This window comes from Larus michahellis, chromosome 14 (assembly GCF_964199755.1).
Source record: "Larus michahellis chromosome 14, bLarMic1.1, whole genome shotgun sequence".
In the NCBI taxonomy this organism is placed as follows: Eukaryota; Metazoa; Chordata; class Aves; order Charadriiformes; family Laridae; genus Larus; species Larus michahellis.
Window position 1 is genome coordinate 3,564,864 of NC_133909.1, and position 23,701 is coordinate 3,588,564.

Below are 23,701 nucleotides of genomic sequence, written 5' to 3' on the forward strand. Positions count from 1 at the left end.
GAAGCGGGTCAGATAATTTATCCAGAGAAACACAGCCGCCGAGAGCTCAGCCCTACAAACCCGACTCAGAAGATGGTCTCTAACGGCAGGTTGGGTGGCAGTCCTTGGGGACAAGACCCTTCTCGCCCTGTGTTTGCGCAGCCCCAAGCGCGGCGGCTCCTTCTGCTCTGAAAGCAGCAGACAGCTCAACCCGCAGAGGCAAGACAGCCCGAAATATCCTCGTTAGCGAGGAATGGACTGATGTTGGTCCAGATGTTTTAGTCCTCTGGGGCTTGCAGTCACGGATGGCACTGGCTGCCGGCGATGCCTGCGATGGCAGGCAGCAGTGTCACAGGGGGCAGGGGGGGTGGCACAGAAATGGGTGGGGTATTTTTCAGAGGGAAGGGCAAATTGCCTCCTTCGAAACCAGGCTGGGCAAACCTGCACAAGGCAGAGCCGGCGCTGCTAGAGCAGAGTTTGGCTCAGCAGCATCGCGGCGGGGCGTGCAGGCATGTCCCGAACCAGGGGCTCGAGCACGGTGGGAGGCCGGGGGGGGGTTCATTTCAGCCGCTGGCCCATCTCCCCCCCCATCCCCATAGAGCACTCCGAACTCCCACTTGCTGGCCGATGTGTGTGACGGGACCACTTAACACCAGCGCGGAGGAGCCAGAGCCCATGCTGCAGGGAACGCGCCTGTGCTTGCCAGGAGGAGGGAGCCAAGCACGCTTCTCTCCCTCTTTCTCCCAGGATTTGCAGTTTTGGTGGCTGGATGCCGAGTTCTCTCGTCTCAGCAAGCAGGACTAGTTCGGAGCTGGTGCGTGAAGAGGGGCAGAGGTGATGGGGAAAGGTGACGGGGAGGCAGGTGCTAGCGCTCAGGGCTCCCAGGGGTGCGCAGGTCTCCTGCGGGGACTATGGGGGAGGTCTGCGCGTGAGGTTGATTTCAACAGATTAGCTGGGGTTGAGGGATGAGCGAAGGCTGCCGTACCGGAGTGCAGCCACCCCTTCTGCTCCGAGCACCTAAGTCCTCCAGCATTTCGGAAAATCTCCATTTAGTGAAAGGTTGCTCAGTCCCACAGGATTCGGCTTTTTCAAGCGCTCAAAAAAGCCCCAGCCCCCGGAGCCAGAAGCCCATTGCCCATCGCGGGAGCAAATTGCAGAGGTGTCACTTTCCCGGCCGCAGCCGCACCGTGTAAACCAGAGGGGACATTGCCCCCGACTGCAGCACAGCCCGTTCCCCAAATCCCGCCCCACGGATCCCTGGCTGAGGCTACACGAACCGCCTCCGCCGGGGCGTGGGGGGCCACCCGCTGCAGCGGAGCTCTCTGTCCTCTGCGTGTCACCTCCTCGCTGACCGCGTCCCCCTCCCCGAGCATCCCCGGGGGAGGGAAGCTCCCTGCCAGCCCTCACCAGAACTCACTTATCTGCTCAGCAACACACGCGGCTGCAGCCGCCGGCCACCGGCCGCCTCCGGCACCCCGGGCTTCCTACAGCCCCGCACCCCGCCGTGCTGCGCCCCCCGCCCCCGCCCCCCACCCGCGGCCGCTCCGGAGAGCGGAACGGGGCAGAGCCGCCTCCCGGCACAGCCCCCCCGGGGCGGGGGGGGGGGGGGGTCGGTCCACGATGGGGAAGCTGGGGGTCCTCGCTGGGGAAGCAAAGAGGGGGGCAACCCATTCCGTGGGGTGCCCCCCCCCCAAAAAAAAAAAAAAAATATCCCCCCGCTGAGCCAGCGGGATCGGCCGCGCCTGTGTGCGGGGGACGGGGATGGGGCAGGGAGTGACTCCCGGCTGGGGGGGGCCGGCGGAGGAGGGGTGGGTGCTGGCGGGGCCGGGGCGCTGCCGCATTTATAGGAGGAGCGGCCGGGCGCCGCGGCAGGGCCCTCCCCGTCCCGCAGACGCCAGCGGGGCGGTGGCCCCGGTTAAAGGGGAAACTTGTCAGCGCCGCCGCCCGCTCCGCTCCGCCGCTGCCGCCCCGCGCCCCTCGGCTCCGCCGCGACGTGAGTACGGCCCGGCCCGGGAGGGGGGCGGCTGCTGCGGGCTCCGCCGGGAAGGGGAAGGGAAGGGGAAGGGGAAGGGAAGGGAAGGGCTCTCCCGATGGGGAGAAGGGCCAGAGAGACCCTCCGGGGGGTCCACAGGGGAGAGGGAGGGGGGAGCGCACCCCCGTCCCCCCGCTGCGAGGGTCCTCTAGGGAGAGCGGTCAGGGCAGCCCCTCCCTGCTTCTCCGCGGGGAGATGGGCTGCGGAAAGACCCCCCCCACCCCCCCGGCTCCCGGGGGAGAAGGGCAATGAGAGCCCCTGCTGGGGGTGTCGAGGGCAGATAAGCCGAGGAGACACCCCCCCTACGGGGGTCTTGTAGGGAGAGGGCTCAGGGCAGCCCGTCCTTCCTTCTCCGCGGGTCCCCAGGGGAGATGGGCTGCGGAAAGCGGCCCCCCCCCCGCCTCCGGGAGGAGAAGGGCAATGAGAGCCCCTGCTGGGGGGGCCGGAGGGAGATGGGCCGAGGAGACCCCCCCTGCAGAAGAGGGGCAGGAGCAGCTGTCGGGGGAGATGGGCCGAGATACACGCTTCCCCCCTCCCACCCTACGCGGGGGTCGCCAGGGGAGATGGGCTGGGGAAAGCCCCCCCACACACACCCCGGGGCGGGAGAGGGGCAAAGAAAGCCCCTGTTGGGGGTGTCGAGGGGAGATGGGTCGAGAAGAACACCCCCCCCAACCCGGGGGGAGATGGGCCTAGATAGGTGGCTCCCCCTCCTTCCCGCAGCCGTCCTCTGCGGGGGTCGCCAGGGGAGATGGGCCAGGGAAAGCCCCCCCTGGGGAGAGGGGCCGGCAGAATGACCCCCGGTGGTCCCCATGGGTAGGTGGGCAGGGGACCCTCCATCCCGGCGGAGGGGGGCCGGGGTAGCCCCTCGGCTGAGATGCGCCGAGATAGACACACAACCACCACCACCCCCCCCGCCGGGGTTGCCGAGGAGCACGCTGCCCTCGGGGGGAGGGATGGGAGCCCCCGCTTCGGAGGAGAGGGGCTGAGGGAGCCCCTCGGGGAAGCCCCCTCGGTGAGCGGGCTTGGGGGGAGCTTGGAGGATCCCCGGGGGCATCCGGGAGTGAGTCTGGGCAGAAGGCTCTGACCCCCGCCCCACCGTTGGCGGGACCCGAGGGAAGAAGCCCGGGAGCCGGGCGCTGCCCGAGCATCCCCCGGAGCCCTCCCTGCTGCCCTCGGGGACCGGCCACACACACACACACACACACACACACACACACACACACGCACGCACTCAGCCGCATCCCTCTGCCCCTCCAGTTCTGCCCTCCGCTGCCGCCAAGATGCTGCTTTTGCTGCTGGGGATCATCGTGCTCCACGTCACCGTGCTGGTGCTCCTCTTCGTCTCCACCATCGTTAGCGTAAGTACGGACTTTTCCTCCGGCACCGGGGTACCAGCGAGGCAGGGAGTGGCCGGCGGGGGTTTAGGGCATGGCAAAACCAGAAGGTGGTGTTTTTATTTTTGGTTTATTTTCCAGCCTGGCTTTTAGCAGGAATTATTATTTGCTGACTGATGGTCTTCCTAACGGTGGGATTTTGGAGAATTTTGCACAGAAAGCTCTCTTCCGTATTTGTGCTGTCAGGTGTCACTGGGGGGGTGGGTCAGTCAGGTGTAATGGGGGGGGTCGCTTGGTTGTGTGCGGCAGCGGGTGCTCAGGACATCCCCATCAGTCCAGAGGAGAGGGCTGTTGAAGGCCATCTCCTCATCGTCCCCATGTCACATCATAGAGCACCCAAAAGACCCTCGGTGGGGGTGACGCCGCACTCCCCTTTCATAAAGGAGCTCCACCTGCTAACGGGCTTCAGGCCACAGGACCAGTACAGCCAGTCTGAGCAAAACCCCTTGAAACGGGACTGGTTTGGGCACTGGCTCCTCAGCACCAGCAGTTTTGCTCTGCAGCTCTGCTCCTTTGGGGCTGTGCGTTGGGCACAGCCTCTCGCTCCCCACCCGCATGGGCTCCTCCTGGCAATGTTCAAGGCTTAAGCTGTGCAAGCAGTGGGAAGATGGAGGGTTGGATGCTGCACAGAGGGTTCCCAGCACCGTTCTCGGTCCAGAGCCCAGTTAACACGTCATCTACTTAGGAAGAGGTTTGCCTTGGTTTTAAGGCAGCAGTTTTGTAGAGCTGGTGAGTTCCAGGCTTGCTTCACCAGGTTCTTCTTTCCCTTAATTTTTTTTTTCTTATTTTGTTTTTTTTTGGGTGGTCATAGTAGTAGAAGACGTTAAAAAAAAAAAATCTTGCGAGTCGTTAGAAATCACGTGGAACCATTCAAATAGCCCGGCCCGGCGCTGGGCGAGGACGGCAGAGGGGAGGGAAGCGCGCGTCCCCCGCGGGACTTGGTCCGTGTTTAAAGAGAATAAAGAGCTTCTGTGTTTTTTCTGCCGTTGGGGTGAAAGCGGCTAAAAGCAACTATCAGTATTTCCTTTCCAAACCCCTTTTCTGTGGAAAAGCATGTGCCTGGGAGCCCCCGGCCGGTACGCCCTGGGGCTGCTGGGTGCCGAAGCCCTGGCGGGGGGCACACGGCTGCCTGCCCCCTCCTGCCAGGGCGCTGCTCACGGGGCTGCGTCTCTTTGCAGCAATGGCTGGTGAACGGCGGGCACACGGCGGACCTCTGGCAGAACTGCACCTCCGGTAGCGTCTTCCACTGCCTGACCTCCTCCACGAACGGTGAGTGCTCCCCCCCGGCAAATCGCTGCCCCTCGCTTTTATTCTCCTCCCCAGCCTTAGGAAATCAAGGGGGATTTGCCTGTGTGGGTTACTTGTGATTCCCTCTTGCTTTTCACTGCACACCCCCCCTCCGCCCCCGAAATTATTCCCTCCCTCCCCATCCCCTCCCCTCCTCTGCTCTGTCCCCAGATGGAGGGACAGGGACCCACCGCATTCCCGGCGTCCTGGTGGGGAGATTGCGCCCCCCCCCAGCTTTACCAGTCCCTGAAACTGGGCTGGGGCTTAGCGTGGGTCCCAGCCCCGATGCCCATTGCTCTGCCCCCCAGCTGTGGGGCAGCTCCTGGCAGCACCATGGCAGGGTGTTCAGCGCGCCCAGCCGCAGCGGAGGTGACCGGCTCGAGTGCTTTTCGGTAGCCTCCTGTTATTAGCCCCTTTCGATGACACTGGGATGTATAAACGCGAGGCAGTCCTTGGAGCAGGGCTCGCTGGGCGCCCATCGCCCTGCTGGGAGTGGAGGGGCCGTTTTCATCACGCCTCCCTCTTGCCTGTGTTAAAGTGGTTTAAAGATGCCGCGGTGCCCTGAGGACACCCCGTCTCCAGGGGACACCCTGTCCCCTATCCAGAAAGTTGCCCTGCTTTCTGCCGCTGCGACAGGCTGAGTTTTGGGGCACTCTCCTCGCTCCGTGGTTCGCTGCCGAGCCCCATGGGGTGGGACGTGCTGAGCCCTCAGGCCCTGCCTCATCCCACCGCTGACGCGGCACCTGCACATCTGGAGTGGCCGAACGGCCACCTCTGGCCTGGGCTGGGTGGAGGCTGCTGTGGCGCTGGGTGACGTCACCCAGCGAGCTGTGTGCTGAGGTCAGCAGGGGAGGGGTGCTTGCTGAGATGCCGTGACGCAGTTTGCAGGGCACCTAGCGGTACCAGTGTCATGAGACCTGTGCTCAAGGAGTCAGACAAGCCCGTGCCTCAGTTTCCCCACAAGGCAGGGCTAATGCCAGTGGTGCCGCGTCCAGCGTTTGTTTTCAGTTAGCCTGGGTTTTGCTTTCCCCTGGAGACGGATTCTCCCAGTGAAACCAGTTGTGAATCATACCGATGTCACACTACGCCGGAAACACGCTCCTGGCGTAGGAGCAAACCGATGCCACGTGGTCTTGGCAAGTTGCAGGGAAGAGCACTGTGTGCTTTCAAAGGGTCTTGCGGTGATGGGAGACTGTCAGGGGTTTGTGGAGATTCATGTCGCCCTAGTCCCCAGCCTGGTGGGAGCAAAACTCTTGTGGGTGCCCGACGTGGGGAGATGGGTGCTGATGCTCACTCTCCCTTTCCTCTTCCCTGCGCCGAAAGCAGCCCAGTGAGGGGCCCAGGCTCTGGTTTCGGTGGGAGCGAAGCCACCGCCGCGGGTCTCTGCTGACGCCTGGTGGTGTCCGGGCTGGCTGGGAAGCGGCTGGACCCCGTCCCAGCCCGGGAGCCTTCTGGAGCCATGGCCTTCATCAGCAGTTGGCTGGTGTTGGCCGGCTGCAGCGTAGGCAGGCTGCTTCACGGCCATTCATGCGTGCGCCAAAACTGCTGACCTTGCGCTTTGAAATAAAAGGCAGCGATTGCCCCCCCTTCCCCCGCCGCAGAGTCCCAGAGCCCAGGGCTGTAAAGCCTCCCCAAATCTTTTGCTTTTCAAATCTCCACTGCTTTTTTTTTTTTTTTTTTCCTGGGTGTTTGCAGGGTGCCGTGTGTTGGGGAGTTTTTAAGTGTTGAGAGGGGCTTGTCCAAAACGTGGTTGGGGTGGTTTCCTCCACGTCTGACTGCCCTGCTGGGGGTTGCCAGTCTATATTGCCCCGTTCCCAGGAGCTGCTCGAAGAGGGGCTTCCCTCTGGATCCTTTCAGTGGTGAATTTTTGTCATTGAAGGGACTATAGTCGGAAAGGCCCTGCTAAAAACGCCGTCAAGCGGCTGAGTTTGGTTCATGAGGTGCCCCAGTGGGCAGCTCTTTGAGTAGAGGTGCATTGTGCTCGAGCCTTAAAGAGCTCTCTGCCAGCTCTTATTGATGTGAAGGCTCTGCTCTGGCATCAGGAAAAGGAGGTTTTGCTTGGGCAAAAGCTTCTGCCCCATCCACCCTGCGGCCGGGCTGGGGGAGCAACGCCGCTGAGGACCAGTCTTCATCTGGTGGGACCCTGGATGCAGGAGCCAGAGCTCACCGGGGCTGTAGGAACACAGAATCAAAAGATATTTCCTGGGCTTTTAAAGCAAGGCTTTTAAAATCTGTCGGTAAAAATGGCATAAAAATAGCCCGCAGTATCCTTTCCGGTGGGTCCCTGTGCCCTCCCTCCCTGCTGCCCGTCTCCGAGCCCCTCCGCTGCCGGGGGACCCGCGGTCGGCCACGATTCGGAGCGATAACAGGGACACGGAACAAGGATGCTGTGGCAGGACCAACTCTGGGGCTCGTCCTCATCCCCTGCCTGCTCCTTGTTAACGCTCCTGAGACTCTCTTTGCAAGGAACGTGCTTATTTTCAAAAATACGAACGATCCTATACCAAATAACCACAAACCGTTCTCATTTAAGTCTCTCTCAAAACACAGGCTGTGCATGCCGCACTGCGTTGTAGAAAGCGGTAAGAATTTGTTTCTCTGTGCCTGTGCCAAGGACGGTACTCAACGGTTAATCGCCGAGTGCCAAGGTCTGCTCTGGGCTAAGAGCAAGAAATCCTCGGTCGGGAATTTTTGGCAGAACTTGGTCTTTACGTAGAGGCATTTTTTTTTTCTTCTGGCCATCGCAGTGGCCGCCGCAGTGCAGTTATTTCTTCCTCTCTTTTTGAAAAGGAGCGGTACTCGGTGCTCGGAATATGTGGAATTAGGTAGGGTTCAGCATGGGGGGGGGGTTGTTGTGTGCTGTGGTGTTCCCCTTTGGTCTCATCACGGTGAGGGTGGATGAGCCTCCTCTCGCCCGCTGTCCTGCCGCACAAGGATGCTTTTGTTCAGGTGACCGTTATGTGAACGCCCAAGGAGAAGCTGAGCTTGCTAAAACCAGGTGCCAGCAAGATTAGGAAGAGATTTATCACTGTGAGGGTGGTGAGCCCCTGGCCCAGGTTGCCCAGAGAAGCTGTGGCTGCCCCATCCCTGGAGGGGTTCAAGGCCAGGCTGGAGCAACCTGGGCTGGTGGGAGGTGTCCCTGCCCAGGGCAGGGGGTGGCACTGGATGGGCTTTAAGGTCCCTTCCAACCCAAACCGTTCTATGATTGTATGACTTCCTTGCATTTAACCCTGGGGCAGGTTTGGGACGGTGCTCCTAACCTTATAGATTATCCCCAGGGATGGAATACGCAGCAAAACAACCCCAAAGTTGACCGCAGGACTGTCAGACCGTGGCTCCCCGGGACATTAGCACAGGATGGAGTTGGTCTCAGTGGAGGCTGAGGTCCCACCACCCAAATTCCTCTTGGCGGGGCTTGAACCCCCTGCGCGTGCGAGGGCTGAGTGGCCCTGATGGGATCCAGTGCAGGGAGGGAGGAGGACGCGCAGGGTGGGAGGAGGACGCGCCGGGTGGGGGCAGATGCCCACTTCTTCGCCTTTTACAACCGCCTGCTCGTTGCTATGATTTCTGCATTTGCTCGTTAGATAATGCCTTTTTTTTTTTTTTTTTTCAAGAGGAGGAGAACTATGGAAAAAATGTTGCAATCTTCTCTCCGTTTGCGCTGTCAGACATTCCTGGAAAAGACTTATCTCAAGAATTCAGCTCTGAATCCCAGAATTGTGCGTCGGCACGGCCGCGCGCCAGCCCCCAGCTGTGCGGTCCCGCTCGCAGGCACGGGGCGCACGGCCGGACCTGAGCTGCTCAAGTGCTCTTAAGTAGATTCCACCTCAAGTTTCCAGACAGCGATATTTATTTTTTTTCCCCCTCCAAAAATGGCCTTTTTTCTCCATAACTGAATTTTTTTATTCAGGCAAGATTAGTTTTGTGGTTTTTCTCTGCTGCTTTCCACTGCTCTTCCTCTGATTTTGGTGGGAATGCTGAATGCTGGGAAGCAGTAGGAGATTCCTACATCCTTCTGTAACATCAGGAGACATTTTTCCTGGTGTCTCCTGCCAGTTTCTCCTGTCGCTGCTCTGTGGTTTTTGCATGAGTGTCTTGTTCCCAGGCCAGCTGGTGTTTGTTTGGCTTTTTGAAAGGGAAACGAAAAAACCCCAAACCTTGGGAAACGCGCTGGCTGCCAATCCGCATGCTTGCTAGGTACCGTGAGCCCTGTGATGCTGATGACTTGCTGCTGCGACGGCCACGGGCAAAGCCCAGGTGGGTCCCCCCAGAGCAGAGATCTGCCCTGGAGCACCCGGGCGGGCAGGGATGGAGCTCCCATCCATGGGGCAGGCAGTGCCACGCACCCGGGGGGGTTGGCCCAGCTCTTCTGCACGCTGACCTTCCCTCTCCCAGAGCCCCTTTGCTCTGGCAGACGGGACCTTAAGCAGCACCGCCGGTGCTTGAAATGCATTTTCTTTGCGCTGGAAGAGGCAGGAAAGATCTTCCTCCCTGGCACGAGGCAGGGGCACCTGTGCCCTGACCCGCCAGCAGTTCCCAGGAGGAATTACGCTGCTTCTTCTCCCCTTTAAAATGCGTAACTGAACCATCTGAACCCATTGCTTTTGCTGTGTCAGCCCCCCCAGGCTGGCTTTGCTGCCCTTATTCTTTCAAACTCTTTCTTCCAGCAGTGCTGGGCTCGGGTGACAGAAAAGCTATGGAGAGACGGAGGTGCCTTTCAACTTGCCGTAATCCTCCTTGTGGCTGAAAACGATGTCGCGAGGCTGCGGTGAAGCCTTGCGCCGAGGAAAATGATTTCTCAGTGTCTAATTCCATTCTCGACAGCGGGTATAAAAATATCTGAACAAAAAGAGATGGGGGCAAATTCCACTGGAGGAACCCAGACTGCACCAACTGGAGACTTGGTCACGGGTGAGGGGACACTTGGAGCAGGAGGGTGAGATGGAGGCGATGGTCCAGTCGCCCCTGCAAATTAGGAGTTCAAAAATTTAAAGATTCAAAGATTTAAGACAGAGTGTGTCGACTTTTCATTGAGTGCTAAAGTCACCTTCTGCCCTTAGGCTGTGCTGTCTTGCTTTGCAAGCCTTTTGGCTTTATTTCTGCCGGGCAGCTGCAAACGAGCAAGAAATTACCCGTGTTTAAGGCTGCTGAATCTGTTGTAATGAAGCCATGTGGTAAATAATGTATAGTTTGTTTGTGTGGTAGCGCGTAGCCTTTGTGCTTGAGGTTCTAGACATCAGCTGGGCCACATTCCGCTTATCACAGAATGGTTCGGGTTGGAAGGGACCTTAAAGCCCACCCAGTGCCACCCCCTGCCCTGGGCAGGGACACCTCCCACCAGCCCAGGTTGCTCCAAGCCCCGTCCAGCCTGGCCTTGAACCCCTCCAGGGATGGGGCAGCCACAGCTTCGCTGGGCAAATGTACAGATCCCTTGATTTGGGAACAGCTCTGGTCCTTCGGGGTCTTCGCACTTTGCGGCAGAGGAGCAAAGAACCAGCTTTTAACCTCAGCGGTTTGTGGGTTGGGGCACCCGCTTGGTCAGTAATGACGGAGAACATATTGGCTTAACTCGAGCAGGGTTGAAGCCCTCTCTGCCAGCTTGTGGGTGACTGTGGCTGGCCCCTTAGTCGTCTAAAAATAAACCGTGGGGTATTCCAGGAGAATATTTTGTATTTCAGATCAGTTTCTACCGTAGTTGTGTTGCTTGCGGTATGGAAGGGACTTCCTCTGTTTAAAACCAGGGTTTTATTGTTGTTTGTTCTTCTTACAAAGAGCATCTGATAAGGAGAGGTAGGGAACCGGTGCTGTTTTTTTTCCTCAGCTGCTCCAGAGCTCTTTGGCTATTTCTGCGTCGGGGGGGTGTCCGTCAACCCTCCCTGCTGGGTGAGGGCTTTGGCCCGTGGAAGAGGAACAAAAGGAAGGAAGAAGGCAAAGTGTGGGCAAACAAAACCCAGAAGAATGGGTGGGGGAGTCCAGTGTAGAGTGCACTGCTGGAAAATCCTTCACCCAACGTTTTTTCTGGCCTCGATGAGACTCTCGGGTGTCCCCGCGGCCTCAGGCAGAGTGTAGCCCAGCAGCTTGTCTGCGGGTCCAGGCAGCGCCGCTCCCCATCCCTGCTCCTGCTGCCTGGACTCGAAATCGGTGGGAGTTGGTACCTAAGCCCTTCGGAGGACCTGAAATGATGTATCTACAACCTCAGCTCGTTCTCACACACAAGCCGAAAAAGGAGGTCAGAGCCGCCACCTCGAGGGTCTTGGAGAGGAGCCGCCTTGGGCATCGTGGAGCTGTTGGAAGGTGTTTTTCATGGCGCCAGCAGCTTTCTGCTGCCTCGGCAGCATCAGAGGTTGCCTCTGCGGGATGTGAGCTTCGACGGTCGATGGGACGCCAGCCGCGGCCTCATGGCTGAACCACAGAGATACGGAGGACAGGCCGTGCTCCGCAAACCGCTCAGGTTTGAATGTGGCAGCTTGGGGAGCTCTGGACACCTGGCCTCAGGGGCTTCTTGGATGGAGCTTCAAGGAGAAGACAAAAGGGAGAACAGCCCACCAGAAAAGAGGACAAGAGGAGAAAAGAAGAATTTGAGGGTTTCATCTCCTTCTGAAGGGAGCTACAAAAGACGACCAGCAATTGCAGCACTGTGTTCATTCACTGCCTCCCCGCAGCCCCGGTGTTTCCCACCTGCCCATCCCCTGGCTCTTACAAATACCTTGGGAGCTCTTTAAAATCCCCCTTTTTCTGGCGGGATTTCCAGGAATACCTCCATCCAGCACCCTGTGGTCCTCTCCAGGGAGTGGACATAGGAGGGTAGGAAAAGAGCAACCGTTGGCTGAAAAACCTGCTTTTCCCAGCTGGAGCGTCCAGCAGCCCAGAGCGCGGCGTGGGCCGGTTTGACCTTGTGCTGGTGGGATGTCTAGGACCGAAGGAGAAGAAAGTTGCAATGTCATGGAGCTGGATTTTTTTTCCCCTGGAAGAGCTTAGTGGCTCAGCTGGTGGTGGCTGACGAAGAGCGATGCTGTTCTCCTCAACAGGAGAGATGCTGGCTTTGAGCGGTGGGGCTGGGGGGGTGCCGGGGGGGCTGTGCTGCTCGGGAGTAGCGCTGCGGGTCGCTGAGCTTTTTTGCCTTTCTGGGTTGCCAAGGAGCAGCGGTGTGAAGTTCAGCCCCAGCAGAATGATGCAATTGAGCTAGGATTTCTGCATCTTCGCTTCACCCTTTTTCAACCCTCTGAAGGACTATTTGAATATCAAAGGTTTAAAACCATCGCAAGCCCCAGCGCTTGTGATGTGACGGCTCCATAGGTGAGGATGCAAGTTGGGTCCGGGTTCTTGATCAGACCTTGAAGCCTGAGAGTCTGCTTTGGAAAAACTCTGCTCAGAAAACACGTCTTTTCCCTGGCAGACCTGGGCGGGCACCTTTGTGCCCGTAGATGCTTGTGCTGTTCCTGACCCTGCGCGTATTTAGCGTGCAGCATTGAAGGAGCAGGTTTTACCATGCCGAATGGTCATGAATTTCCCCCTCCCGCTAGTTTTGTGTATATTATAGGCTACAGTTACCTCCTCGGTGGAATTTTTCTTCCCGAAAAGTGGTTGCTTTTTAAGTGTACGGTTCATCTGCAGTTTGCAAAGGGAAAGCTGCGCGTGCAAAATGTTACTGTCAGCTGCAGGTCACGGCACAGAGGTGTTTTTAATACATAGCACTAATTTAGTGATGTCTTACCAGCCGGTGTTTAACCTGATGGCTTCAGGAAGTTTCTTCTCAGTTTGTGCTTTATTCTTTCTCCTTGGCTGGGCCAAAAGAGGAGAGGGTGTCTGTGACCGAGCGGTGAATTAAACCCTGGGGAGCCAGTGCTTGTCCTTTAAGGCTCTTTGCTGCTGGCCGGGGGGGTGTTTCTGCCAGCCCCATCAATCCTCAGCTGCACCCCTTGTCTGGGTGTAAAACCTCCCTGCGAGCGGGGCTGGGGCTCTGCTGTCTTTCGGCGGGGGAGGGGGAGGTTCAGCTGTAATTTCTACTCTAGGTTTCAATTTCCGCTCCTAGTTTCAATTTCTGTTCTGGGTTCCTTTCTTTTGTGTTAGACTTTGGGGCAGCGAAATGTGGTCTTTAGCATCCCAGGGGTGAAGCCTTTTTCCCCGCTGTTCTAAGTGGCGGCGTGAGCGCATCAGGGCTTGCAGAGCTCCGGGAAATTTTCAAATTTGTTTTGTAAAAACTTCTCCCCTCATTTCTGACTGCCGGAAAGGGCTCTAAAAATGCTCCCGATGGCTCCTCTCCGGAAGCGGCGTGCAGGGTGTTATCTGTCCTTTCCACTCGGTTTCCTTTTCTTCCTCCTCCTCCTCCTCCTGGAGAACAAAGATATAAACACGGAGCTGAAGAGTTGCCGGAGAAAAATGGAATAACCGACTCGCCGCCCAGGGGAAACCACAAATAACAGCCTGGGAGTGAAGAGTGCTGACAGCCCTCGCCGTACCACCCCCGGGGCCCAGGCCTCCCGCTGGGAAACTCCCTTTAGTTTTTTAAAAAGCTACAGGCAGGACACAGCGCTAACAGCAAGGGAGTTAAGAGCATATGGAGCTGAGGAGGTAGCCATCCTACCTGCAGTTGTGGTGGTGTTTTTCAAGTGAATTAAAGGCAATTAGCGAGCCTGATGCGGCTGGGCTTGGGTTTAATGGGAGTGTAGCGGCTCGCGTTTGTGGGTCCGTGAGTGACGAGCTGGGGCTCCTTCCCCTCGCTTTTACAAAGGAGGCCAATAAAAGTCAGCAAAGGGCCGGATGGGAGCGGGCTCAGAGCTCTGGTCTGTGGGATCATCTCCTGATTTACCGTGGCCAGCAGATCCAGAGAGGGGATTCTGCCCCTCTGCTCCACTCTGGTGAGACCCCACCTGGAGCACTGTGTCCAGCTCTGGAGCCCTCAGCACAAGAAGGACACGGACCTGTTGGAGCGGGGCCAGAGGAGGCCACAAAGATGCTGGGAGGGCTGGAGCCCCTCTGCTGTGAGGACAGGCTGAGAGAGCTGGGGGGGTTCAGCCTGGAGAAGAGAAGGCCCCAGGGAGACCTTCCAGCCCCTTCCAGTCCCTAAAGGGGCTCCAGGAAAGCTGGGGAGGGGCTGTTTGCAAGGGCATGTAGCGACAGGACAAGGGGCAATGGTTTAAACTAGAGCAGGGCAGGTTTAGATCAGACATTAGGAAGAAGTTCTTTACCCTGAGGGTGGTGAGACACTGGCCCAGGTTGCCCAGAGAGGTGGTGGAGGCCCCATCCCTGGAGACATTCAAGGCCAGGCTGGATGAGGCTCTGAGCAACCTGATCCAGTTGAAGATGTCCCTGCTGACTGCAGGGGGTTGGGCTAGGTGGCCTTGAGAGGTCCCTTCACACCCAACCCACTCTGTGATTCTATTTCCCTGTTTGTAAGCGGCTGCTGCTCCCTGGCTGCAGCAGGGCCGGCTGCCGAAACCCCTCTGGCCACGGTGGGCTTTCCCACCCCCTCTCTCAGTGCCTGCCTTTATATTCCTCTGACAATGGGATTTTGAAAAGCCCGTGTAAATCATTCACATTCAGAACCAAAAAAAGACACACGGGGAGGCGGATGCAATTAAAAGGGCAGCTCAGCTCAGCTTTCCGTCTAGACAGCCTTCTCCTGAAATAACCGGCAGTTGGAGCATCTACCTCCAAGCAGAAAGGGCTCCTCTCCGGGCCGGATCCCATGGCCTTTGAAATCACAAAAGACGGGTTTCTTGGGTCCTGGACCAAAGGGGCAGGGCTTGGGGCTGGGCAGGCTCTGGCTCAGCCGGTGCCCGGAGGTGGACCCAGCTGTAGGGCTCGGAAAAGGGTGAGATGAGAGCTCAGCTTCCCAGAGCTGGGGTGGGAAGTGCTGATGGGGTGGGAGGAGATTTGCAATTCAGCAGCTGGACATCCTCAAAACTATATTTCTCCCACCCCGTCTGAGCAATGATTCACGGCTTGGTTTTTAGCAGCGCTTGGGGCTGCCTCATCCCCTCTGTTGCCCACTGGTTCGGTGTGGCCGGAGCTGAAGGCCCAGGTGTGGTCCAGGCAGGGCTTTTCCCTGCCTGGCCAGCTGAGATAGATGAAATATATGGGATGTTCTGTGCAGGTCAATGTGAAAGCCACGCTGGGATTTCCTGGACGTGACAGAAGGGTTAGCTGCTCCTTCCTACGGAACTGGTGCCCGTGGATGTAAACCTGGTGGCACCAAAATGGGTGAAGCTCAGCAGCTCCTTAGCTGGGCCCATTAATGCTGCGGTGTAGCTTGGTGTGGGAAGCATGAAATGGAGGGGAAGGAAAAAGCTATCGCCCCCCACCCCCCGTATCAGCACCGGTGTACTGGCAGCTCAAGCGTTGTGTCCAGTTTTGGGCCCCTCACCGCAAAAAGGTCGTTGAGGGGCTGGAGCGTGTCCAGAGAAGGGCGACGGAGCTGGTGAGGGGTCTGGAGCACAAGTCTGGTGAGGAGCGGCTGAGGGAGCTGGGGGTGTTCAGCCTGGAGAAGAGGAGGCTGAGGGGAGACCTTCTCGCTCTCTGCAGCTCCCTGAAAGGAGGGGGTAGCCGGGGGGGGTCGGTCTCTTCTCCCAGGGAACAGGTGATGGGACAAGAGGAAACGGCCTCAAGTTGCACCAGGGGAGGTTTAGGATGGAAATTAGGAAAAATGCCTTCACTGAAAGGGTTGTCAAGCATTGGAAGAGGCTGCCCAGGGCCGTGGAGTCACCATCCCTGGAGGTATTTAAAAGCCAGGCAGACGTGGCGCTGAGGGACATGGTTTAATGGTTGAACTTGATGATCTTAATGGTTCCTTCCAACCTAGACCATTCTATGATTCTGTGTCTGCAATGAGCAGAGGCCGCTCTGGATGGTTTCAGGTTTCGCTCCATTTCATGACCGACCGGAGGCAAGATGCAAAGATAAGAGGTAGAATTGATGGTCCAAAGTCAAACACGCCAGACATTACTAAATTGCCTAGGATGTTCCCCGTGGGCATGGATGCCTTCCCCAGAAAGGCATCTGGGAACCAGCCTTTCATGGTTCCCAGAAAGGCTCAGGCGCGGATCATCACTGCCGTCCTGGTTGAGGGCTGTACCGCGCTCTCCGGTTCAAATTCTGCTCTCACCTCCGTGAGTGCAGCTTGCGAGGGTTTGGTGGGGAAGCGCCGTCGCTTCTCTGGGAGCAGACGCTGTTCCGGGCAGTCCCAAATGGCCTCGTTTGCTGCACCAAGTATTGAAGGCTGCTCAGCTGAAGCGTAGCTTTATTTGGAAGTTTTGCTCCGTTTCAGCTATTTGCTGCAGAAAGCTGGGTTGTTTTTTTTGCAGCGTGCAGCCAGGGGAGGCGAAGCTGGTGGGAGTAAAACTGCGGCAGGGGCCGGGACTGAGACTTTAGTGCTGCCTAATTCTGCCCTGTCTGTGAATCCAGCCCAAAGCGTGTTTTTTCTGCCTTTGACTGGGTGGTTTGTGCCTCAGTTTACCTGTACCGAGTCCTGCCTGGCTTTCGTGGTGAATTAATCAATGCTGCATCCTTAAAGACCGCTCAAGGAAAGCTGCGGATGCTCCTTTTGATCTCAAACTTTATAAGGAAAGGGAAAGGCAGAGGCATTCGTGAGCATGGCCCCGGCCCGGTGCTGTGAGGCACTGCCTCTTTCTGTCAAGCCGCAGCAGCTCATGGGATGGAGCGGCATTTCGCTTGTTTATTTATTTTTTTTATTATTTTTTTTTTTACGCTGGGAGTTACGCGCCCACGAAGCCCTGAAATAGCTGGGCCGTGACTCATGCAGGGGCTGGTTTAACTGGTCCGCTCTGGGAGGCAGCTGCGCTTGGCAGCTGGGGAAGGCTCTTCCCAAAAGGTTTGACTCCGCAAGGGCAGAGGGTGTTTTCACATTGCCGTCTCTGTATTTTACCTCCGAGCCTGGCCAAGCTCGCTGGCTCACAGCGTGTTGCGCATGGCTTTTGTGTTTCTAGTCCCGCTGAACTCCCAGGGCCTGACCTGAAGCTGGTGGTGGGCTGGGGGGGGGAGGCTTTCTTTTCTCTCTTTCCAAGAGAATCCAAAATTCTCTTGGATTTTCTCCAGGCTTTGGGCTAGTATCTCTGCTCGTATTTTATAATAAACGCTCCCCGCGAAAGCGCGCGACCCTGCGATTCATTTTACCCCAGCACGCTGGTCCATGCCACACGTCATCCTAAACCCCAGGCAGCATCGTGCCCCTGCTGAGGACCTCCCTTGGCCACGTCCCCCAGATGTTCAGAGACTGAATGGGACCCAAGGGTGGGCTGGTGGCACTGGGGAGGATGCCGTGGTGGGGGCTCGCTACCTGTGGTGCCCGCACTGAGGTTTCCTTCTGTCTGTCTTTCCCCAGAATGGCTGCAGTCTGTCCAAGCGATGATGATCCTCTCCATCATCTTCAGCGTCTTGTCCCTGTTCCTGTTCTTTTGCCAGCTGTTCACGCTCACCAAGGGCGGGCGGTTCTACGTTACCGGAGTCTTCCAAATCCTTGCTGGTAAGTGGGGGCTGGCGGATGGGGCTGTCAGCGGTGGGGAAAGGGCTTTCAGGCAGAGGAGAGGGTAATGGTGGAAACAAGCATGTTCTTGGGTACAGCAGCAGGAGGGCCACCGAGCTGGCTCCTGCTTGGCTCAGGGAGGGGAAAGGGGGATGAATAATTTGCATCCGTTGAGGTCTTGCACTCTGAGATGGGATGGAATGGGGTGGGGTCCGGCTGTCAGGGCACACTGTGCATCCAAGCTCTTCTGCCCTTGCATCCTGGAAGGTGCAAGAAAGTTGCTGCCCCAGCCGGGGAGGTTTCGGTGCCAGACCCGCCGGAGGCAGAGCTGTGCCGGCGATGGGGTGATGGAGCAGGGTGGGCACGGGGGCTGCCGGCCCGAGAGCGAGTCGCCCTGCACCTCCACCTGCTCTTCCCATGGCACGGGGTGGGACGCTGAGGGTCCAGGGTGGCCACGCTGACTCTGGGACCCACCTCTGCCGGGCTGGGTGAGGTTTCCGCAGCGGCTGGCAGGGTGGGGGAAGTAGTGACGATCCCTTTTTGGCAAAAGAGGATCCGATGATTATTTATAAACTTGCCATAAGGGGACCAGGTGCTTTCCACATCAGCAAGGAGCCGCTGGAGCGTGCAGGGTGAGCCGGCTGACTTTGAACTGTCAGCTGCTATTTTTAACTCTTCAAGAACTCAGCGCTGTAAACGGAGCACGGTTCGTGTCCCGCGTTGCAGTTCTCCAAATATAGATGCCATAAAGCCACCGTCTCCGCTTGCGTTTCCACGTATGAAACCGGTGGAGAGGATTTTCAAGCGTTCAGACGAAAAAAATTGAATTGTGCAGTGAGATTCTGGCTAAGTCATGGCAGACTGTCTGGGAAGGAAACTAATCGTTTGCTAGAGCTTTAGATGTTAAACTAAAAGCCACCCTGGGTCCTGCCACTAAATCAGTGGAAAAACTCATCCACTGAACTTTAGATAAAAGTTTCTGAGCGTCCTCTAAGCGAATGGCTTTTGCAAACCCTGGAAAAGTTTAGAGTTAAACTTTATTAGCAAGTGTGGCATGAAATCTATTATAAATGTAACTGCTTGGCCATAATGCAGGCGGTGAGTTCATATCAGTTCACCATCTCTGGAAAGAGAGATGTGCAGAAAGCCATTACGGCCATGGAGACAAGGAGGGGGAATGGGCATTAATAATGCAATTATCTGCCCGAGAGCTTGTCTAATAGATCTGGGAAGCAGAAGGCTTCTCTCTCCGGAATGATTGCTGGTGAATCCTCATTCTCAGAGGAAGAGCAAAAGGGATTGCAGCCCTCCTCTCCATGCCGTGCTGGATGTCCGAAGGCGATGCAGGGTCAAGCCATAGACCTACTGTCTCTCTTCTTGTTGGGCCCGAGGCATGAGTCAAATCCATCCCCAGCAGCTCTGGAGGACAGAAGTGTGACCTGATCCCCGTGGCCTGGGGGACCCATAGGTAGAGGTCTGAGTCCAGATGGACCATGCAGAGGTGGGCGTTAGTGACTATCCTTACCGCTCTCCCCGGCCGGGGCTGGAGGGCTCAGGGCAGATGTGGTCTTTGCACCCTAAATTTCAGGGTTGTTGATTGATAGGAAACAGGACATGGCTGTGCCAGTGCCGCCAGGAGATCCCACCTGGAGGTACGGATGGCTCTGGTCAAAGGAGATGAACCTGATGTAGTCTCCTTGCAGCTTGTTGTGTAAGGCCACCGCTGTCTAAAGCCAACGGAGGAAATTCCTGTGGCCTTCAAGCTTTGCAGGTGTTCATCTGTGCCTTGCAAAGCCCTGGCACCACAAAGCCCTGCTGCAGGTCTGCCAGGGACGTGGTCTTACCCGCTTGAGGGCTTTGTTCTCAGCTTCAGCAGAGCTGGAGAGGACCTCCCTCCTCCTGGGAGGGGATGCCCTTCCTGAAGCCATCCATCACCCTGCACCTCCTCCTGGGGTGATGCAGCTGGGCAAAGCTGAGGGTCTCCAGCTTTGGAGCCTGACCAACAGCAATGCTGGACCTGAACCAGCGGGTGCCAGGGGCAGGACTGCTGGGTGCTGTTGGGTGGCAGAGCCGGGCAGGGGCTGGGCTCCACTATGGCTCGTGGCTGTGGCTCAGGAGAACTGGGGAGTGGAAGTAAGAGCAAGAAGAGATGCGTGAGGTCGGTTGGGTGTGTTGTGCAGCGCCAGGGCAGGACGCATCCCCAGCACCTTCTCCACACTGCTTGGAAACATGCCCCGAAGTCTAGCTGAATCTGCCCTGATGGGATTTCAGCCATTACAAAGGCATCAAAAGGGGACCTGAACAGGTCCCCTCCATCCTTGGTGCGTCCATCACATCCACGGGCAACTTTTCATAGCTGTGTAAGCCCAGCACGAGAGACATGTTGGTTTGGGCCTCTCGGGGTTTGACCCAGCTTTTCCATCACTCTCTCCAGCCTCAGCATCGCTTTTATCTCTCTTTTCTTGTCCCTCCCACCCTAGAGCTGCTGTCCTCCTGGGGTGGAGAGGGCAGGCTCAGCCTCAAGGGCTGGGCCTTCCACGTATCCTGCAGCTTTTTGCAAAGCCCTGCATTGAAGAGCTGACCACGAGTGTGCACCAGCACCCGTCCCAGCTTGGTTGCGGGGCCAGAATGCCCAGACCTGCAGGAACAGAGTTTAGGTAGCGTTTGCCCAACTGGCCTGTCAAAGCAAGACTAAAACTCTTAAAATCAATCTCAAATGTGGTCATGCGTTATTGCTTGCATCGGTGCAAGCAGCTGAACGCAGCTGTCCTTCAGTTTCTGAGCGTGTTCTCTGGGCCAAAATCAGTGCAGATGCTGCAGAAACCGTCGCCAAATTCCTCACGCGGACAATTGCCACTGTATTTTCTGCTGTCTGTAGGTGACCGGCGTGGCCGCACGCCCGTGCTCTGTCCCACCAGCCTCGGCAGACAATAGTTGCGCTCTCTTAGCATGGGCCGGGGCAGTGGGAGTTGGCTCTCATGCTTAGAGAATGGAAACCGCGCCAGCGGTGCCTTAATGAAACGTATTCCCACTTCTGCACTTTCCCAGAACAAAGGAGCAGTGTCCGGTGGAATTACAGCTCAAATATCAGGGTGGTTAAATGTAGGTGGTCCCAAGGTCCGTGCAGGAGATTTGGAACTCGGCTCTGACAACCGCCCCGCGACTGTATAATAGAACTGCTGGGATTGACTGAAAGAGCTTGTTTTTGGGCAGAAATAGAGGTGGCTTTGTGTTAGTTCTGGGCAGTCCCCAATGCTGATGGGGGTTGTTTGGGGTTTTTTTTTTTTTGCAACAAAGCTAAAACGCTGTCTACCAGAGCTGGGGCCGGCCGGACAGCCCTGGGGGACCCGCGCTGGCCCGTGGCTGGCGAGGGTGGACACCAGGAGCCCAGGGACAAGGGACAAGCCGCAGGCACAGTGGGGTTTGCAGGGAGTGGGGTTTGCAGTTGAGCTCCTCTCCCATTCCTGCAGGAGGACAGGAGATCACAGGGCACAAACCTGCCCGCCCAGAGCATCCTTGGCCCCCAGCTGTGCTTGCCTGGGGGCAGGTGGTAAAGAAACTTTCATGCTTTAAAAAAAAAACAAAAAAACACCATGGTTTGTGTGTGAGCTCTTGCAGCAGCTCTGGCAGGGTGGTTCAGGCTGCCGTCTGGGGTTTAAATAAACTACCCAAGGGAGTGGGGCTGGTCCAGAGCTGGGGGATGCCCGCTGCTTGCCTCAGGGATGGGTTTAGAGGGGAGATTTAGATGAGATCTCAGGAAGAAATTGTTGGCTGTGAGGGTGGTGAGCCCCTGGCCCAGGTTGCCCAGAGAAGCCGTGGCTGCCCCATCCCTGGAGGGGTTCAAGGCCAGGCTGGACGGGGCTTGGAGCAACCTGTTCTGGTGGGAGGTGTCCCTGCCCAGGGCAGGGGGTGGCACTGGGTGGGCTTTAAGGTCCCTTCCAACCCGAACCATTCTATGATGGGTTAGCCCAGGCGATGCGCCAGCTTTCCTTGCTCCAGGGGCTCCGGCTTTGCTTGCTCAGAGCCTGGCCGAGATATCCCCACTCACCTGCAGCCAGGAGCTGCAGCATCACACCCCTAAAAAATCATACCATAGTTTTCCAGGAGACGGAATACAAGGGGGCAATAATAAAAACAGTTTCCCGTGCTGGCGTTGGGTATTATCCTCTCCGGCTCTGGGTTTCTAGCAGGGAACTGCTCCGTGTGCGGCATTGCTAATCCCTTTTCCAACGTGCTCTTCCTGGGCAGGGCTCTGCGTGATGAGCGGCGCGGCCATCTTCACAGTGAGGCACACGGACTGGCACCAAGCCTCGGAAAACACCTCCTACGGTTTTGCCTATATCCTGGCGTGGCTGGCCTTCCCCTTGGCCCTCGCCAGCGGCATCATCTACGTCATCCTACGGAAGCGGGAGTGATGCCGCGGGAGGCGGCGTGGCGTGACAAGGGCACTCATGACGTCCACGGAGGAGACGGAGGCGGGGGAAAATAGACGAGAAAACGGAAAAGAAAATTAACCAGAAAAAAAAAAAAAAAAAAGAAAAGGAATAAACCCTCCCAGCAAAATCAAACCCACACCCAACCGACCCCAAAAGGAAACACTCAAAGGGTTACTTGTTAATTGAAGATGTATATAGTATCTATGGTTTAAAAAACCTATTTATAACACTTTTTACATATATGTACATAGTATTGTTGCTTTTGTTGACCATGCGCTATGTTTTAAAGCCTAAAGCAAGTGCCTAAGGAACTATTACTCCTAACAGTGTAACAAGAGCGCGGTGATTTTTCTCTCATGCAAAACCCTCTTTGACCTGAACTCTCCTTCCCCGTCGCAGCCCAGATCGAACCGTCAGAAAACCCCATCTCTGACTGGTTTTAGGCTGGCGTAAACTGGAGTTACGTCCGTTTACGCCAGCCGGAGGGTTGGTCCTCGCTCCTGCCACATGCTGTGATCCTGGTGCCTGAAGTGCGTGTCCAGATCTGACGGGAGACGCTTCCGAAAGGTTTGAAGGATTTCGGAGCAAAGGCTTTGATTGCCCCAAGTGCCTAAATGACTTATGTGCCTAAGTCCCACTTGCCTTGCCACCACACCCGCTGGGAATTTGGGCTTTTAAATCACTTAGGTTGAATTGCCATCCGACGCGGGCTCCGGGGGTGCTCCCGGTCCCCGTGCCGGCGGGGCTGGGGTGCGTGCCGTGCCGTGCCGTGCCATGCCGAGCTGCCGGGGCACTGATGCTCCCAACCGTGAAATGTGCTTTACCCTTGCCGTGGAGCTAAAGTACTGATGAGAAAGAAGCAAACCCAGTATATCTACGAAGTCGAATACCAGATATATGAAATGGTGCTATCTATTTACCATTCCTTATATTGCTAGCCATTTAACCTTATTCACTGGAAATTCAGTTAACAATCTTGAGGTAAACAACAAAGCTAGAAATGAGAAATAATTCTGTGTAATATAAACGAGCTATAACTGCTTTTGTACTTAGACTGGCTCTTACTATTATTTTTAATAAAGCATTTATAACCGAGGTTCCTTTTTTCCCTCCCCTGTGGTCAAGAGGAACAGAAACAGCTCCGGGTGCAGCCCTCGCGGTGTTTGCTGCCGGAGCGAGATGTCTGTCCCCTGCCTGTGCGTCAGCGCTGGGTCTGGCCATGAATTGAACGGGCACCTGCGCAGACCCCAGGCTGCCCTCTGAGGACTCCAGACACTGCCTTGCTGTTGTTGTTTTTGTTTCATTTCGGGGGGTTTTTTTGTTTGGTTCTTTTTTTTTTTTTTTTTTTTTTTTTTTGCTTCGCTTTTCTGATTTTATACCGACTGTGTGGACTAAGAAGCAATGAAATAAAAGTCAGAATAACTCAGTTGCTGCTGCTTTTTGGTGTTTTCGTGGGTTGGAGCTGGGCTGTGCTCCACCAGTCTGCTTGTACGGCTATCCCGTGGAAGGTCTCCGTGGTGCCGTGCAGCAGATTTGTGGGCTAGTTCATGCCGCTGAGAGAGGCTCGGAGCTCGCTGGGCTGTCTGCGTGGCAGATGTACCTGTGCCGGAGGGGTAAGGCTGCACCAGAGTTAGTGCCAGGGCCAGGAACTGAGCTCAGGGTCCTGTGCCGTAGTGCTGGTCCATGCTCATCTTCCCACCTCCGTCCCAAGATGCTCCCATGATGTGACCACCAGCTCCCCAAAGACAGCAGCCAGGCAGCAGCTGGCAGGACCACGCTCGTAGAATCACAGAATGGTTCGGGTTGGAAGGGACCTTAAACAGCATCTCGTTCCAACCCCCTGCCCTGGGCAGGGACACCTCCCACCAGCCCAGGTTGCTCCAAGCCCCGTCCAACCTGGCCTTGAACCCCTCCAGGGATGGGGCAGCCACAACTTCTCCGGACACTTATCCCCTCCGTCTGCTGAGCAGGGAGGGTTCGGGTCAGCATCGGCTGCCCCAGGGGGACCCGGCTGACTCTGCCACCCGGCACCAACCACAGAAGCCTTTCAGTCCTGGGTGCCAAAAACACCCAGAGCCTGGGGGTGCAATTA

At 57.0% G+C, this 23,701-nt stretch overlaps 1 protein-coding gene across 1 annotated transcript; it reads left to right on the forward strand.

The window, feature by feature from the left end:
- The first annotated feature begins 1,710 nt into the window (after nucleotides 1–1,710).
- On the forward strand, nucleotides 1,711–22,704 carry LOC141751308 (peripheral myelin protein 22-like). The gene is made up of 5 exons (XM_074607868.1): nucleotides 1,711–1,972; nucleotides 3,269–3,369; nucleotides 4,584–4,674; nucleotides 17,033–17,173; nucleotides 21,422–22,704. Exons 1-5 carry the CDS (start codon nucleotides 1,741–1,743, stop codon nucleotides 21,586–21,588), a joined length of 732 nt encoding a protein of 243 aa, XP_074463969.1. The 5' UTR covers nucleotides 1,711–1,740; the 3' UTR covers nucleotides 21,589–22,704.
- Nucleotides 22,705–23,701: the final 997 nt, after the last annotated feature.